The 17,566-nt window shown below is 44.1% G+C and overlaps 1 protein-coding gene across 1 annotated transcript; it reads right to left on the bottom strand.

Annotated features, from left to right (window-relative positions):
- Positions 1-6,181: 6,181 nt before the first annotated feature.
- LOC147899265 (microtubule-associated protein TORTIFOLIA1-like) lies at positions 6,182-10,788 on the bottom strand. The gene is made up of 7 exons (XM_087377677.1): positions 9,973-10,788; positions 9,658-9,849; positions 9,502-9,568; positions 8,602-9,260; positions 7,028-8,065; positions 6,627-6,824; positions 6,182-6,343 (listed from the first exon to the last, which is right to left on the bottom strand). Exons 1-6 carry the CDS (start codon positions 10,786-10,788, stop codon positions 6,636-6,638), a joined length of 2,961 nt encoding a protein of 986 aa, XP_087233803.1. The 3' UTR covers positions 6,182-6,343; positions 6,627-6,635.
- Positions 10,789-17,566: the final 6,778 nt, after the last annotated feature.

Raw genomic sequence — 17,566 nt, 5'->3', positions numbered from 1 at the left:
CTCATCTTTTTTTTTTCGGCGGTGAAAGTAACGACTTTATTGGATAGTAAAAAAAGATGAAAAAGAAATTACATTTCTGATAGTTCCATATCCTTCACTAAAGACAAAAACAAAAATTACTTCTACCAAAGCCTTGCCAAGGCTTTACAGGCTTCATTCATGTGTCCAAAAGAGGTCAACGTCCTTTGAATTTCCTCCAGGAATCGGCATTCTCCCCTGAGGCAGTCTTTGGAATGCTCTTCCATTCCTAAATTTCCATATGATAGAGAGGATTACAGCCCTGAGTGGCTGGACTGATTGGTAGGTCAGCTCATTATTCTTTCCTCTGTCACCGAGGAGAGCGGTTTTCCAGTGGAACTTGATGTGCAGCTTTATTCCAGATAGTTTCTTCTCTATTGCCATCAACAGTTCCCTGGATATAGGGCATTCCCACAGCAGGTGCATGTGAGTTTCTCTGAACCTGCTACAGAGTGGGCATTCTGGGGGAATGCGAGGGTTCCATTTCGAGAGCCTCGCTCTTACTGGCACCTTGCCGATCACTATTCTCCATAACAGTACGTTCAGCCTGAGTGATTGGGTAGCAGACCACACTCCTTTCAGTCTCGACAGCCATCTGTTCACTCCGTCCTTCAGGGCATGAAACTTCCATTGGCTCTGAGCCACTACTGCACCTGTTGGGCCCTTCACACTGCGGAAATCTTTGCATGTCAGTCGGTTAAGGGGTTTGCCACTGGAGGTGACGAAACCCTTGATGTCCCTTTCCTCTCTGAGCTGGTTGCTCGTTGGCCAGCTGGGGTCGATTCTTTGTATCATGCTTTCAACTAGCTGTTGTTCCCTGTTGCTGAGTCCGAATTCCTCAGCTATCTGCTCCGACCTCTTCCAACTATGACCTCCTGGGTCCCAGATCTGCCTACAGACAATGAGCCCCTTCCTTGAGATTCTCCTCGCTAATCTGGGATTTTCGTGTACTACTGTTGTGCCATCAGAGAGATCCCAGTCTGATATCCAAATAGATCTTCCTAGTGATGCATCCCCGTAGAGACTGCGGAGGCCAGTCCATTTAACTCCTCTTGTCTTTCCCTTCCAGATCTGCACCAATTTGGAGAGAACCTCTGTTTGAGGGATTTTAACCTTCAAGTCTGAAAGAATGATGTCCTGCCATCGGGCGGTTAGATGGTTTGGTGCATTCCGGGTGATCAATTCTCTTGCTATTCTTGCCCAAGGCTGGATGCTCCCTAACTGTGTTAGTGCTTTGGAACACAGTGCTTCGTTTTTCTCTTTCATGCTTGTAAGGCCTAGGCCTCCTTCGTCCTTGGGTGAGAAGAGCAGCTCTGTTCCATCTGCCCTCCATCTGCCCTCCCATACCATATCCAAAAAGCATTTGTCGACCTTTTTCAAGCACGCATTCGAAAAGGGGAGCATTGATAGAACGTATACCATCAGGGACTCCATGATGTGTTTTGCCACTGTCAATCTGCCGGTAAAGGACAACTGCTTGCCTGTCCACTTGTCAAACTTGCCTTTTACTTTCTGTAGAGCCCAATCAAACTTGTTCTTTAGGTTGGTTCCTACTCCTATAGGGCAGCCTAAAGTATCTGACAATCTGCCCTGTTGGGATCCAGTTAGGTAGTACCCTGGTTGTCCAGTCTGGTCTTGGACTCCAAGAGAGCCAGAGAGCCTCGGACTTATTGTTGTTGACTCTGGAGTCTGATAAAGTTGCAAACTCGCTAAACAGCTCCGTGAACCTACTGACATTCATCTCAGAAGCTTCTAGAAAGTTAGTATTGTCGTCCGCAAAAAACTGAGTGCAGAAGTTAGTGTTCTCTGGAAGTCTCAGGCCCTTGATAAGCCCTCTGCTCATTAGATAATCGAGCTGGCATAGTAGTGGTTCTGTGGTTAAAGCAAACAACAGCGGGCTAGCGGTCACCCCTGCCTCACTGACCTCTGAAGTTTAAACTTCTGGTCATGATACCCATTGATCGAAATCATCGCCCAAGCGTTTGACAGGAGCATTCTAGTGAGCCCACAGAATTCTGACCCAAAACCAAGAGCGTGCATCGTTCTGAGTATGAAGTCCCAGCTTACTCTATCGTAAACCTTTTCCAAGTCCATATTTAGCATCACATAACTTTCTCCTCTGCTTGGTGCATAGTACATTGCCAGCGTGGCATCTAATACTGCATCCTTGATATTTCTACCCGCCACAAAACCGGATTGGTGTGGGTGTATGAGTCTGCTTAGAAGATGTTTGATCCGATCAACCAGTAGCTTCGCAAGGATCTTGTATATAGTGTTTAGCATTGTCAACGGCCTCCACTGGCTTGGGTGGAGCTTATTGTGCCCTTTGGGAATTAGCTTCATGACCCCTGTGTTTATGCTACATGGCAGTTCCTTGTGCTTGCACACCCAGTGTATTAGTTTCACCAATTCGATCCTGCAAGTGTCCCAATGATGCTGAAAGAACTCTATCGGTATCCCATCCGGGCCTGGGGCTTTATCTCTAGGCATTTGCATCACTGTGTATTTGATTTCCTCCTCCGAGAAGGGTCTCTGCAGCATGGTTTCCTCATGACCGGTGACTCGCCTCTGTAGGTTGTAGAAGAAGGCGTCCATTCTCTCCTTGTAATTGTCAAGTGGTACTGACTTGGTGCCTGCTACTTTGGCTAGGTGGACTGTGAAGGCTCATGCGATTTCTGCCTCTTCATAGACCGTCACATTATTCTCGTCAACTATTGCTGTTATGCATTCTCTCTGTTTCTTGTCTTTGATGGCATTGAAGAAGAAAGGGGCGGGCTTGTCTCCTTCCTCTAGCCACTTTAGTCCTAGCTAAATTTTGACCGCATTTAGTCTCTCATGCTCTTTAGCTCTAAGGAAGTGATCAGTTGTGTGGAGAAGTGCTGCCAATCTCGAGTCCTCAGGCGTCTCCTGAAGGGCATGAATCAGTGCTACTTTGGCTTGGGCCGCGATCCCAACAGATCTTCGATTGTTCCTAGCTCTAGATCTCCCGTAGTCTTTAGCTGCTTGTGGTACTGCTCAGATGCAGTTTCTCCATGTGCTTGCAGGGTTAGCAGGCTTGGCTGCTGCCGTTCTCCAAGCAGACCTCATTGAATCATCAAAGCTTTCACCCCCAACATTGAAGCATTTAATTTGAAGGGGAGCGGGCCCTTGGAGGTCAAGTGGTCAAGTGGGTGCCCAGCAACTCTACTAAAAGTAACAGGGGAAAGTGGTCTGATGTGAAAATGTCGTGTAGAACTTTACCTTGTAGGAAGGGGGAGATCCAGTCTCCTTTGCTCAAGTAGAATCTATCCAGCCGGGCTGCTCGCCAGGTGTCGTCTCCATGCTTGTTGTGCCATGTGTAAACTCTCAAGTGTCGGAGCGCCTCAAAGAACACCCACTACCAGTCCGTTGGCGGTCTCCAACTGCTTCCATGCCAACTGCTCCTGGTAGGACATTGCCGTGCTCTCGTGGGATCTGTCCTAGGGACTAGTGACGCTGTTCCAGTCACCCATTAGGATCGAATTCCTAACTTCAATCGTTGTCCTCAATCTGGTCCACAGCTCGACTCTTTGATGGGCTGCATTGCGCAAACTGACACCGTAGAAAAAACAGTGCCTTGGAATTCGATCTCTGCCATCACAAACTCACCTCTCGGGTCTGCGATGGTGTCTAGGACCTTCATCGTGTCCTTGATCAAGAGAGCTGTTCCACCTTTGCCCGCTGTTGGGCAGTGGTTGACTATGTTGTACCCTTGCACTTTCATGCTGTCGAAGCTATTCGGACCCGTCTTCAACTCTTGTAGAGCTAGCACATTCGGTCTGTGCTCTTTAATCAAGCGGAGAACTTCTGCCTGCTTCCAAGAGGCGCACATGCCTCTTACATTCCACGAGATGGTCGCTCTAGACCTTCGAGGGGTCGTTCCACTCCTCTTCATCGTCTGAGTCACGTTCCATATCATCCGCCAACGGGGCATACAGGTTGATGAACGGGGTTCCTCTTCGAGCTTTTCCCTTGATCGCCCTGAGGGAGTCCGTCTTCCTAGGAGACTTTTCGGATCTTGCTTGCTGTACAGGGCTAGTCGTCTTACCAGGGCTCTCGCCTTCTTTGCTGTTGCATGGTCTGCTACCTCCCTCCTGGGGCTTGTTCTGTTTGTCGAGTGCTTCCTCTCGCCCGGCAAGAAACTTTGAGGGTTCTTGCGCTTCATTGCTCATCTTTGGAGGAGTTGGGCATCCAATAACTTCTTCAATGTAAATCAGGTGCATGTGGCAGCAAAGATTCTAAGAAGCATTCTCTCTCTCTCTCTCTCTCTCTCTCTCGTAGGACCAATTGTTTTTGGAGATTGACCTAGGAAAAAATATTCTCTATATTGTCAACGATGATGGAATCTTAGGGTAATTTTGTGGACGTAATGATAGTACAAAGAAAAAAAATCCTAATTTGGCATATGATAGCCATGTCTAGCTAAGTGCAAAACTAGACTACATCTATTGGTCCACTTTGAATAGTTGCATTACATAAATTTGTGCTCTTTTGTAGAATCAATGGTTTTTAGAGATAGACCTATGAAAAAATAAGCCAATTAAAAAAAGTATCCAATAGCCTTGAAAATTTGAACAAAATCTTTTTGGGAGAACCCACGCAAGGTTCTCACGTCATCCATAATCATATTTTTTATGCCTCACCTTTACCTATATAGATATGGAAGTCTAGCCTGCTTTTCTATTACAATAGGATCCAAATAGCTTGAAAAATGCAAGACTTGTGCAAGCATTGATAGACACGATGAGGAACCTTGCTCCTTGGGACATTGAATTAATGCCTTATTTTTCTGTACAAGTTCATTTCGAATGTGACAGTTTCTATAATGTCATTCTCATCGAGGATGATTTGCTTTCTATAAATTGTAGTTGTGACGACTATTATTCTCCTTGAACCCTTCACCTTGAAAGTTCTCTCCATGCTTGAGACAGGCTCATAAGCAGAAAAATGCCATTCAAATAGATATGCAATAGAGGCCAACTAGCTGTTTCACATGCAATTTTGAGGCTGATTTCTCCATGGACCTTCAATTTGGAAGTTCTCTTCATGCTTGAGGGAGGCACATATGCGAGTTCATTAACACGTTGCCAGTCAATAGACAAACACTAGAGTGTTTCACATGCAATTTCAAGATTGCACACACATCCAAAGTTCACAAAGGCACAATTTCCGGGCAAGTCACTGAGTGGAAATTGGTGCGGGTATACCAAAGTACAAGTACACATGCAAATCCAAGCCAAGTACATGTGCGAAAGAAGACATGAGAGCAAAGGCTTGTGGATGTACCATAGCACATCCCAAGGAAATGGCAGAGAAGATGTAGAGCAATGCTATACTTACCAAGGGGTCAAGCAAGTTAAAAGATGCTGACAATACATTAATCCTAAACACGATGCAAATCCAGGAGCAGCATATACTCGTATGTTCTGTACATGTTCAAGCTAGTTTGCAACTCCCATGAAAGTGCGATATTGCGAAATAAATGGCATATGCATTGCGCTCCTTCATCATCTATCTTAATGGTTAGGCACTTACTCCTTCCTTCATGGAGATCACAGGGGACTAATACAAGCTGTAATTAGATTTCACAGTCAATTCTGACAAAGTTTCAGGATTAGAGCCACACATAAATCGAGATTGAAGTGGTAAGAAAAAATGTTCACCGAAGCATGTTTAAGGTTGATATGTGATCAACAAGCCTTTGAGGGCTGAATTGAGTGTGGCTCATAAAACCTTACCAAGGCGTCATAGGTTTGATGTACTCTATGACACTGCAAAGCTCATTGGTGAGTACCATCTAGCCCCCTCATTTGGTAACTTCATGGCTGCATTGTTACAGCTTATGCATGCAGGTTGGAACCAATTAACTTTGCCTTTAAGTTTTGAATGGACTGGAGGCTGGAATCTCTTACCAGAGGCTTACTGACAGAACAACTCTTTCCCTGAAAATGGTACATAACCTGCAGGGCTGCCCCTTGCACAGAAAACTGCTACAATACACAAGGTGGCTTGTAAACAGGCCGATGTGTAGCCTGAAAGCTGGTATTTACAGAAGCAATAACCTCAATGTCTGTTGAAAATTGGTTGAAGAGGCCAGATAATTTGATGTCTCAATAGTGAGAATCAGCTCAATCAGGATTAAAGGACAATGTCCCAGCTAATGAAGCCTCGGCTGCTTGTCTTCCCACAGCCAATCTTGCACCACGTAAACTTGAAGCTACTCTCGGAAGCTGAGTGAGCAAATCTCCCCTGAAATCTGTTTCTGTGGTCTCCCCAAGTAAATTTGATGTTACGAATGCAAGGCCTCCTGTCCACACACACACAAAAGCATTTCAATTTTAAAAATAAACGCATATGACTTATCCTAACACCCTACCTCCCACCACAGTGGAAATAAACCTCTATCTGATGTCGTAACAAATAATTCTGGAAACTATGTACACTAACTGGATACATCTGTCAAGAATCCATCGCAAGATATGTACATATTTTTCATGTTACAAATTTATCAAAATCATTGTTCAAGCCAGCAGAACAGGGGCTGCTGGTTCCAAAAACAGTCAATTTGTGGTGCAACGGATTTAACCGACCTATCGAGATTAGCCTGTACGTTCCTCCGTGCACCATGCCTCTTTCAAAAGCAACAGAAGTTGGTCAACAGAATTGCCCAGCCATCCTCCTGGCAATTCCATACTCCCTGCATCCTGTAAGGACCGAAGGAGCTCCCTTTTCACATCCATTGAAAGGTCTAAACATTCTGCCCCCATGTCCACTATGAAGTCGGCAACCTGAAAGCACAGATACCGTTCAAATTCAACTCAGGGGCTAAGTGAATCCAACGAAAAGAAAGCCATCATCTCCTTTGAAGTCTAAACATTCTGCTCCTATATCAACTATGAAGTATGTTTGCACAGATAACAATCAATTCATCTTTAGTGGCTGATTGAATTTAAGGCGGGAAAAGCCTGCATGAACCCAGATTAACCCCTACCTGCTGAATCCAAGGTAAACTGAAGTCAAAGAAGGTTTGCTGTGTGAGAAGCTGCCCAACAGTGTGTAGCATCTCATTTGCTGTGGTCGCACAAAGCTGCCCTAGGACTGGGCCAGTTTTGTTCATCAGCCTCACTAACATCAGCTCATCTCCACTCCCTAATACTTCTTTGTAGGCCGATTCCATATCTCCTGCTTGAACCCACTCAACAGCACGACTCCACAATCGCCAATAAGCTCTCTTCTCTTGACCACCATGGTTGTTTACTAAATTTTCTGGTGCAGCTTCTTCGGTAGTCCCTTGGCATGAATTAGTCTCAGTTGAGGGCTGTAATTCGGCCTCTAGAACTTCTCCATTTTCCCCAGCTACCCGTATTGCAGCCAGAGTTGCCTCATCTTTAGAAGCCTGCCAGACACTTCTTGCAGATGGACCTTCCCCAAGCCTAACAAGTCCAGAGTCTCTATCCGAAACTCTTCTGGTTGTCATCTGTTCTTCTCCCAAATCTTCCCTAATAACCCTAAATAGATCTTTGGAGGATTCCAAATTGTTCCTGACCTCTGCTAAGTGGGAAGAAGGGCTTTCAAACCTGCTCTTTTCAAAGGCACAACTTTTCCATTCTTCACTTGGAACTTCATCAGATTTCCAATCAGACCTGGCCTTTTCAAGGGCACCACTTTTCAAGTGGGAAGAAGGGCTTCCAGACCTGGTCTTTTCAAAGGCACCAGTTTTCCATTCTTCAGCTGCAATTTCAGCAGATCTCCGATGAGACCTACTCGCATGCATTGCTTCTAAATTCATTGCTATGGATGCAGGCTCTGTTTGTACAAAAGACGAATTATCATTCAAGCCTTCTCTTACATTAGAGTGCATGTAGTCACCCAGATGCTTGGTATAAGTCTCATCGCCTATTCCTCCATAAGCATCAAAACAATCAGATGGCACTTCTAGATCCTGTGCGATATCTTCCACAACTCTTTCTAGCACCCTGACTCTTGCTTCCAGTGCAAGCATACTATGTTCGGAACTGCCCATGAACTCCTGAAAGCGAAAAAGCCACCTAGCCTCAGTAAACTTGATATAGAGAAGAAAAATTTAACAGGTCGAGAATGTACTTCCATATAACGCAAGGCCTAATCAGCGCAGTGTTCAATAATGTTCTCTTGAGATCAACAAAACTTGGCAAGCGAACTTAATCCGTAAGCATCACTGAAAACTCGTAACACTCACGTTACGTAAAGCAACAGCGGTACCTTTCCCAAATTACATATGTTAAATTTCAGAACGTCTTGCGCTACAAGAGAGCAATGTTAGCTTGTCCCAAATTACTAGTGTTAAATTTCAGAACCTTAATTCCCTTAACCGTGTAAGAAAAGTTATAAGGGGTTTTTCAAAGGTTCAGCCTTCCACCTGAAAATTGATTACAAACGTTATAAGAGGCTCGGCAGAGACATCGAGCTTGAATAAGGACAATCGAAGGCGCCTTTACACAGGATGCGGAATAATGATACGCAGAATGAAGACGTGACGCACTGATACAGTGCTATGGAAGAGCAAAATTCAAACGAGTGAAATACCTGAAGCAAATCCAGCAGAGTTGCTTGCTGATACTCCAAATGAGATATTTGTCTTTGTATTAGCACCCAATTTGCTCCCCCATCAGCCGACTGACGGGCATGACGGTCCTTCATTGGACTGTCAACTGCGGGATCAATTTCACTCCATGGATGCTCAGCGTCTCCTCCCTGAAAACCTGTCTCCAAAGATAGGCTTCTGTCGATTTGCCTTACATTTGCATTCTCTTGTCCCATCGAATTCCCATCCAAGATCTTCAATATATTGTCAGATTCCTGGAACTGCTTGACAATACAGCCATGTCGGAATCTTTCATCGTCTTCCGTAAAAGATGTATGGTTCATCTCATTTTCCATTTTTTCATATAAACTGTCCATCTCATTTTCCCTTTTGTCATATAAACTGTCCTGTACAATCGTAGGTCTCCCCCCTCCCGATGATTCATCTCGTTCTGTTGCGAGCGGGGGACAGCTGCGCGGAACTGCCACCTCAATGTGCCAATCGTCAGAGCCCTGTGTCTCCAGCTTCTGAAAGAAATCATGGTTTGGTTTCTTATCAGTTAGACCTAAACCTCTTTTCTTCAAGATGCTATGCACCTTATCACTGCTAGAAGCTGTATCGCATCCATTTGAAAGTGTTGGGGTCGGTGATGCTTTGTCGCTGGGAGTTGGACTCGAGATTTTCAGGCGCGAAAGTGCAGATGATAAGTCCAACTGTCCCTTGCCAGAAAGCTCTGAGATAGAGACGATCCAGCTGCCGTTGTTAATTAACACAACATTGCAATAGAATCTAGACGCGTTTAGCAAGCAATAAGCGATAAGAATCACAATCATTGAAACTAAAACTCTCTCTCAAATTTCGATGCATCGTACCAGGCTTTGTCTGTGTCGGAGGCGTATTTGGATCGAGTCCAGGCAGAGACCTCCACATATGGATTGCATCTTGGACACAATCTCGCACCGGCTTAACCTGATAATTACACAGCAAAGAACGATCAAATGCGACAGGCCAAAGCTTGGAAATACGATAGAACTTAATGTTAAGCGTAGCAAGATAACCTTGTCAAATCGACACGACTCCAAAACCAGCAGGGTTGGTGACTTGAAGGCAGCTATGGCAGGCCCCAAACTAGAAGCCATACGAGTAAGTGTTTCTGCTGCAGCCTTGCGTGTTGCCCAGTCACTGTTTTCGACAGACTCGTGCACACAAGGAATCAATGTAGCGAGGACTTGCTGATTGACAGCTCCGACCTGCATAGGAAGACAGCATTACAAGCTGGCGAATCCATATCAAACATATCTGCATTTTACCACAACCTTCGTAGAAACGGAAGGAATGCGGGTTGCTCGAAAACAATTAAGCGTGTGTTGAACCTGTGAGAGGCTTCCGATCACTGGAAGCAATGCAGCCTTAGCTAGAAAGCTCGGATTGCTCAGGAGCTTGCAAACACGTTGACACAACCGTGCCATTCCCCCGGCTGGATAATTCCTCGCACTTTCGATCACTCTGGCCAGGCACATTGCGGCTCCGCTCTGTACACTCTTGTTCTGTTCACTCAAAGCATCGAAAAGAGGTTTGACAAATGTTGCCAGTTCCAACGATTGTCCTCCGTGCTCTTGTCCCCTGGCATTAGCAACCGGTGCACTGAGAACGTTGGCAGAAACGACGCCCATTGCATCCACACAGGCATCTCGGACACCTGCGTCGGGGTCTTTAAGCCGACGAACGATGCTGGCCACGATCTTAGGCAAGTGAGGGTTGAGAAGATCTCCGTGGAGAGCTGCGAGGGTACCGAAAAGCTTGATGCATTCTTTCTTCACGATGCTCTTCTGCTGCGAGTCGGTGTCGTAGATACAGGAAAGGCACATGGAGATACCTTCAGGGGAGAGGCTTTCGACGATCTTTTCCAGGTCCTCCACAGCGAGCTGGTGGGTGTCGCGGTCGGAGAGCTTTCCGAGAGCTGCGAGGATACGGTGCTTGAGTTCCATGAGGAGGAGGTGGGAAGGAAGGCCTCCTGAGGACTTCCCCAGACGGAACCTGACGGTGCGTGTTTGAGTCATGGCAAGCTTCACCTTCGGATGATGTGTTCTCTCGCTCTGTGTCTCTCCCGCACAGCGATCACTGATCAGCAAAGACGCAACGAAAACAAAAATCGAGGCTGATGTCTTAGCAATTTGGAGTACTTCCATGCATCAATCGATTTTCGCAGACGTAGAAAGCAGAAAACACCTTAAGATCCTTTCCAAACAGCACGAGGAGAGTTTCGCAATCAAGAATTTTGCAATGAATCTAACTGGATAGTACATATTCGCAGGGAAGAAGAACTTACAATGATCGCAAGAGCTAACTTCTAAGCTTTCATGCGAGGCTTGGATCGCAATCACGATCAGGTTTCCTTTGATTGTACTCCGCTATCGATTCAGCTCTTTCGTCGAAGCAATTGAAACTGAGGAAACGGAAGCGAAATGGTGCGGTCAATGGACGGAAATTAATCCTCACAACAAGAAATCTGCAGCGACATCAATGATGAAATCAAGAAATTATACGAATTCCTCAGTCATTGAAGCAATCTCACAGAGAAATGTCGAAACGAAGCGAAACTAAGAAATCTGCAGCGACATGAATGATCAAAGCAAAAGAAATTATACGAATTCCTGAGTCGAAGCATAGCAATCTCACAGAGAAATGTCGAAAACGAAGCGAAATTGGTAATCCTCACAACAAGATCAAAGCAAAGAAATCATACGAATAACTCACAGGCATTGGAACAATCGAAAAGAATTGAGAAATTGGAGAGCAAAATGCAACAAAATGCAGAGTTTGATCAAGAATGCAGAATTTTGCCGCAAGAAACCACTTATTCTAACAATATTATAATTTCAACGCCAAGATTGATCCACCCTAAACACGATTAGCGACCAAGATTGATCCACCCTAAACACGATTAGCGACCCTTAATGACGATCACCCACGGAATGGCGCCAATGCGGCCTTTCTTCCTAGGAACGTCCCCCTTTCGTGGAAGGAAAGGCCTTTCGGGAAAAGGCAAGCCATTTTAAATGAAGCACCTTGTAGTGCCGTGGTGGCGCTAGCTCAAGCGGTTCCGCTTTCACCCACCTCTACCGGTTGCCCACATTCGATTCCCTCGTGAAAAAATACGTGCTGCCCATTATCATCTACCACATGGCAAGTTGTTCAGAGTTCCTTCGTGGAGCCATTGTAACCGTCCATCGGGTAGGCTAGTTAACGCCACAGGTCGCCCATGCATTAATCGATCTTGCTTTGCCTCTCTTCAGTTGCCTTGGCTCTATCGTTCATTGTCTCTGTTTGACGCCTCTGTTTGACGCGTAGTTTTTCTCTAGTCGTTATGTCTTTTGGTGGAGAGGTTGGGTAGCTATGGATTACCATCCATAAGAATAGCAAGTTTCTTCACCACACGTTGGACGTGTTGGCCAAACTACTTTCGAAACTAGTACAATCCAACATGCACGTAGCGAACCTTACTGCGCATTTGACGTCCAGACCGTTCACAAGCCAAGGTCATGATTCAAGGGTGCGTCCCAAACTATTCACCGGAGCAACAAAGGAAGACATTTTTCTTTGGTTAGATCATTTCTCAAATTTGTTGGAATATCACCATTGGACGGATGTACAAAAAAGTTGAGGATATCAAACCTGCGTTCCATGGAATTGGCAGCGACTTGGTCCCATCAGCTCCACAAAAACGTCAAGAACTAGCCTCACCTGCAATTAGCATTGACGATGACATTCGGGAGTACTAACGTAGTAAAAGATGCACTCACATAGCTGCGGGAATCGACGAATCTTCCAAACGTATCTGTATCTCAAAACTAAGGCATCTTCTCCTCAGAGTGGACACCAACATGATAGAGGACCTAAAGCTTTTCTTCCTATGGCCGAGACCTAGATCGGATATATCACAAAGACTCATGATCACGGTTAAAAGACTTTGAGCGAAGCTTTGCTCGTTGCGTAACGAATAGAATTCAACATGACTAAAATAGGTGCTCAAATTCCAACTATATCTCCAATTTTACATGTCCCGCATTCCCAATCTGTCCCAACTCCCATGGACATTGATGTCCCAACTCCCGCATTCCCAATCTATCCCAACTCCCATAGACATTGATGTTCAAAATGCTCAAAATTCTAATAGGTCCAATTTTCGTCATAGGGCTCCCACTTTGGATAAATATGCACTTCAACAATGGGCCCAGACCATCGCAAGACGCACACATCTCGAGAATTAGACCTTTCCATGCAAGGGAAATTCTTTCTTTCGAGGGGGGAAGACGTGATGAGGTGTTATGACATGTGGATGGCTAACTGCCACATAAGCACCATGTGGATGGCTGACCACCACATAAGCACCATGTTGTCATGTACATGGCAAGTTGTTGAGAGTTCCTTCGTGGAACCGTTGTAACCATCCATCGGGTAGGCTGGTTAACACCATGCATTAATTGACCTTGCTTTGCCTCTATTCATTTGTCTTGCTCTCGTTCTCTATCGTCTATTGTCTCTATTTGATGTGCAGTTTTTCTCTTGTCATTATTACGATATGCTTTGAGTAAAGGCAATGGAGATCATATTAGGGAACAACAGTCTAGAGGCCTTCCATCAAAGGATCACATGCCTCCTGGTTCCAAGTAATGACTTACATTCAAGGGTTAGCGAGGAATCAATTTGATGAATTGAATTAATCCATACATTCTTCCAAACTTTATGAAAATCAATTTTATCAAGAATATTTCATAAGGAGCTAAGCATTTCTTTTCTTTTCTTTTGTAAAAAAACATAATTTTATTAACGAGGACGATCACACCCAAAAAGAGAAGATCAAAAGTACAAAGTAGCTAAAAAACAAGATGGCCTACACTCCTTTGTAGCATGTAAAAGAGAACTTATAGGTAGCAGTAAATATTTTTAAGGATCTAAAAACCCAATGACTCCATATTCTGTAATGCAGTACTCATATCCAACAAAGTCCTCTTCAAAGATGCCAACACAAGGCTATCACTACAGAATTGAAGACCAAAAGTACAAAAATGGCTAACAAAACAAGAGGGTGAATTGCCCATGGCCTACAATACGAAGGAGCACGTAAAAAAGAACCTACATGTAGCACTTGATATCTTTAGTGACTAATACAGTACTCATATCCAACAAAGTCCTCCTCAAAGAGGCCAACACAAGACCATGAAACACTAGCTTGTTTTTAAACACCCTAGATCGCAAGAAAGCAATAGGGATAGATGGATAAATGGCTGCTACAGTGGAGGGGAATCCTCAGTGAGGACCACTCTTAAACTACTCTTAGAATAGAGACTCAACATCAGGCCCACCGTTCTAATTATAGCCTGGTACCACTTTCACACACCCCTAACAACCATGGAACCCAAAATAGATGCCTTGCATTCTTTATGGCCTACCTCTAACTGAAGCCATTTGTGTAGCACCCTCCATCCTTAATGACCTTCCTCTAACTAAAGCCATTTGTGTAGCACCCTCTAAATCAAGAATCTAGCTCTCCCAAAACCACATGAATCATGATTTCCAAAAATCACAGAGTTTGCTCCTCCACGATTTGGAGCCTCTTTTTCCACTTGCTATTTGACCCCACCACAAGGGAACTCCCTAGAGATAGGTTCCTATACATAGCTTTAGCAATCAACAACCATTGATTGACTCTCCAGTTAGAATAAGCAATATAATTGGTAGGTTAAGACTTGGAGGCACAACTTAAAGCCTCTACCAACACCATAAGCTCACAAAGGTTTAATCAAATATGAATTCCAAGAAATTCTATGACTTTCAGTCCCCGGGTTACTACTCTCGCATTACTATCTCAAAGAAGTAAGCCCTTTCCTCTACATCCTTCTACACCAAGCCAATGCCCTCCCTTATATTTTCTCCTTCATGCTACCATCACCCTTTAGGCCCTCTTTGCCCTTCTAGCATAGAAGGAAGCTAGTGGCTTTCCAGGACACAACCTTGAGACAAGATTAGAACCCAAAACCTTCAACATAAAGAAAGAGATCAATGTCTAATACATGTTCAAATGTCTCCAAGAACCCACGTGACATCCCCTGCCTATGTCAATAACCGTAATTCCCACCCAAGGTGCATGACATTCAAACCTCTTCAGTAGTCACTTACTCAAATTCCTCACATAGACGTCAGAGAGCCTAAGTCCACCCCAGCTTTTAGGGACCTTCAGGGTTTCCTAAGGAATGTAATGAATCCTCCTCCTCTCACCTTCCTCAACCCTTTAAATTTGCTTGACATCTTTTCAACATCTAGCAAGCGACACTTAATAAGGTCCAAAGTAAGGCCAAATAAAATAGTAGCACCCTCAAAACATGCTGAATAATTAGAACATTAGCATTCCATCCCAAACACAAATCATGCAAAGCACAAAACCTTTTATGCAATTATCTTAAAACCATTCAAACTGTTGCTTCAAAGTCTTGGCCTTGAGGGGTCCCCAAGTACCTTGCTACCCACCCCTTGCCACTCCATGGCATTGGCAAAGCCTCTCCCAACCAAGTTTCAAACCTGAATCTCTTCATAGAGAAACTATTTCCATCCAGCCTCGAGGGGCCCCCAAGTACCTTGCTACCCACCCCTTACCACTCCATGGCATTGGCAAAGCCTCTTCCCAACCAAGTTTCACACCAGAATCTCTTCATAGAGAAATTGTTTCCATCCAAATGCAGAAGGAAGTTGAAGCATCACAGAACAAACACAATAAGCTAGTCAAGTTTTGAACCTTATCTTGGAAAGAAACTGACAAAGTCATAATGTGATTGGTTAATAACTAAGTGCAAAAATGCAAATATAAGCCCTCAATCTTGCACACTTCAATGCCCGTCTTAATAAGACTAATCAAGGGAACAATGCCAATAGCAAAGAGGAACATTAGCAATAGTGAAGAGCAATGGAGGCAAAGGGAAACCCTACTTAATAAATCTTTCAAGCATGAACTGCCCACAACTCCCCCATTTAGTCAAAGAATAGTCAAGGCATTAGCCTTCATTGTCCTCACAAAGTCATCTCCAAGACCCAAATGCTCCAATATTCTAAAGATATAATCCAATCTGATTCTATCATCCATTTTGTAGCCCCCTCTGATTCTATTATACACTTTGTCTAGATCAAACCCAACAAAAATACAACTCTAGCCCAAGGAACAAGCATGATCTAAGCCAGTCAAGGCATTCAAAATATTTTCTAAAATATGCTTTCCCTTGAGAAACCATTATGCTGCCTATCAACAACAATCAACATACAAACTTCCCTAATCCTTAGAGCCCTGCTGGCCTTGATAAAACCTTATGCTCCCTATCCACAATTGACATTGTGTGTTTGTCCTCTCCATATGTACATTACCCACATTTAACAGTCTCGTTGTCACATCACGATGCTCCCTCACTACAAGACACGGGCCTCTTTTTGACGCTGTCTACCGATGCATTGCAGATGCACGCACAAAAATCATCGATACGGTTGGTGGGCGGGGAAGGTGTCAGTGTAGACGACAAAATGCTAGTTAGTATTAGTGTTGGTATGTATGTTGGTGTAGGCATCAGTATATACCAACACCTATACCGACTTACATACCAACGACTGGGATTGCTTCTACCGATGCTTCCACCAACTGTGATACCGACTCTAAGTTAAATTTTCCATACTAACGTTTTTACAAAACGTTGTTTCCAAGGGACCCAAAATCATTTTTGACCACAAGTTTGGTCATTTGAAAGATAAAAAATATAAGAGTATGTACATCAAAATTGAGATCAAAACACTCATATATTGATGGTGATCTTAACATACAAATGTACAAAATGTAATCCTCTAGTTCTCCCTCTAATTCGCCCTCTAGTTCTCCCTCTTCTCCCCCAAAGTTATGATCTCCACCTTCATTACAGTGTCATTATTGTCACCTTCTTCCTAGCCCACATCATCATCTTCATCCTCTTCCCTAGATCCATCGGCATCAATATTTGGATCTTCTGCGGCATCTCCGTATCCACATTCCTATCTTCAAAACTATGTTTGCTTTGAGGAGCAACTTGCACCACGTACCACCATCTTGGATCGAAACGATCCAAATGAAAGACCACCTACATTGAAGATGCAAATTAGATGCTAGTAATTATATCAATTTATGTTTAAGTGTATAAAATATATATATTATTAACATCTACCAATATTTGTTTGAAAACAAAGATTTTAGCTCTTAATCAATTCATTAGTATGTACCTGATCACAATGCTCTAGAAGAACAAAAGTATCACTTTCATAGGTCCAGAGTCTAGTGGAGTTAATGGCAAAGAAACCACTGTTGTCTCTCCTGATTGTAGCATTGGGACCATTGTAGATAGTTATAAACCATTTGACATCAAGAATGAATCATCTAAAGTCATTGCGCCAGAAGATGTTGCCTGTCCCAAATACCATGCCCATTCTAGAGACGAAGCGAAGAAGATGTTGACGATGGTTGGGATGGATTATGACACCATCCACACTTGTCCTAGTGGTTGTAGTTTGTTTTATCATGAGTATGGCAATTTGGTTAATTGTCCGGAGTGTGGAGCACAACACTATAGATAGGACTTGCTAGGGGAGACGAGATCCCAGTGAAGGTCTTGAGACATTTTTCCCATCATCCCCAAAATATAGCACATGTTCAGATGCAAGTTCATTGCGTAGCTGATGATGTGGCATGCTACACACTGGTCCACTGATGACATCTTGAGAATCCTTGTAGATTGTGCTTGGAAGCACATAGGCAACATGTGGCCGGACTTTGCAAGAGAGCCATGCAATTTACAGCTCAGTCTCACAATGGATGTCATGAACCCTTTCGAGTTACACTCGACATCTTAGTCAACATGGCCCATAGTCTTGGTGAACTACAATATCCTACCATGGCTAACA

This window comes from Dipteris shenzhenensis, chromosome 8, assembly GCF_047967505.1.
Source record: "Dipteris shenzhenensis isolate YYH24624 ecotype China chromosome 8, Dip_SZ_1.0, whole genome shotgun sequence".
NCBI classification, from domain to species: Eukaryota; Viridiplantae; Streptophyta; class Polypodiopsida; order Gleicheniales; family Dipteridaceae; genus Dipteris; species Dipteris shenzhenensis.
This window is presented reverse-complemented; position numbering and strand designations above follow the sequence as displayed.

Bases quoted from the DNA above. Each gene is read 5' to 3' on its own strand.
- LOC147899265 (XM_087377677.1), bottom strand. From the start codon at position 10,788: ATGGAAGTACTCCAAATTGCTAAGACATCAGCCTCGATTTTTGTTTTC. The intron at 9,850-9,972 runs GTTCAACACACG...CTTCCTATGCAG, and splicing joins TGATCGGAAGCCTCTCACAG to GTCGGAGCTGTCAATCAGCA. The intron at 6,825-7,027 runs GTAGGGGTTAAT...CTGTGCTTTCAG, and splicing joins GTTTACCTTGGATTCAGCAG to GTTGCCGACTTCATAGTGGA.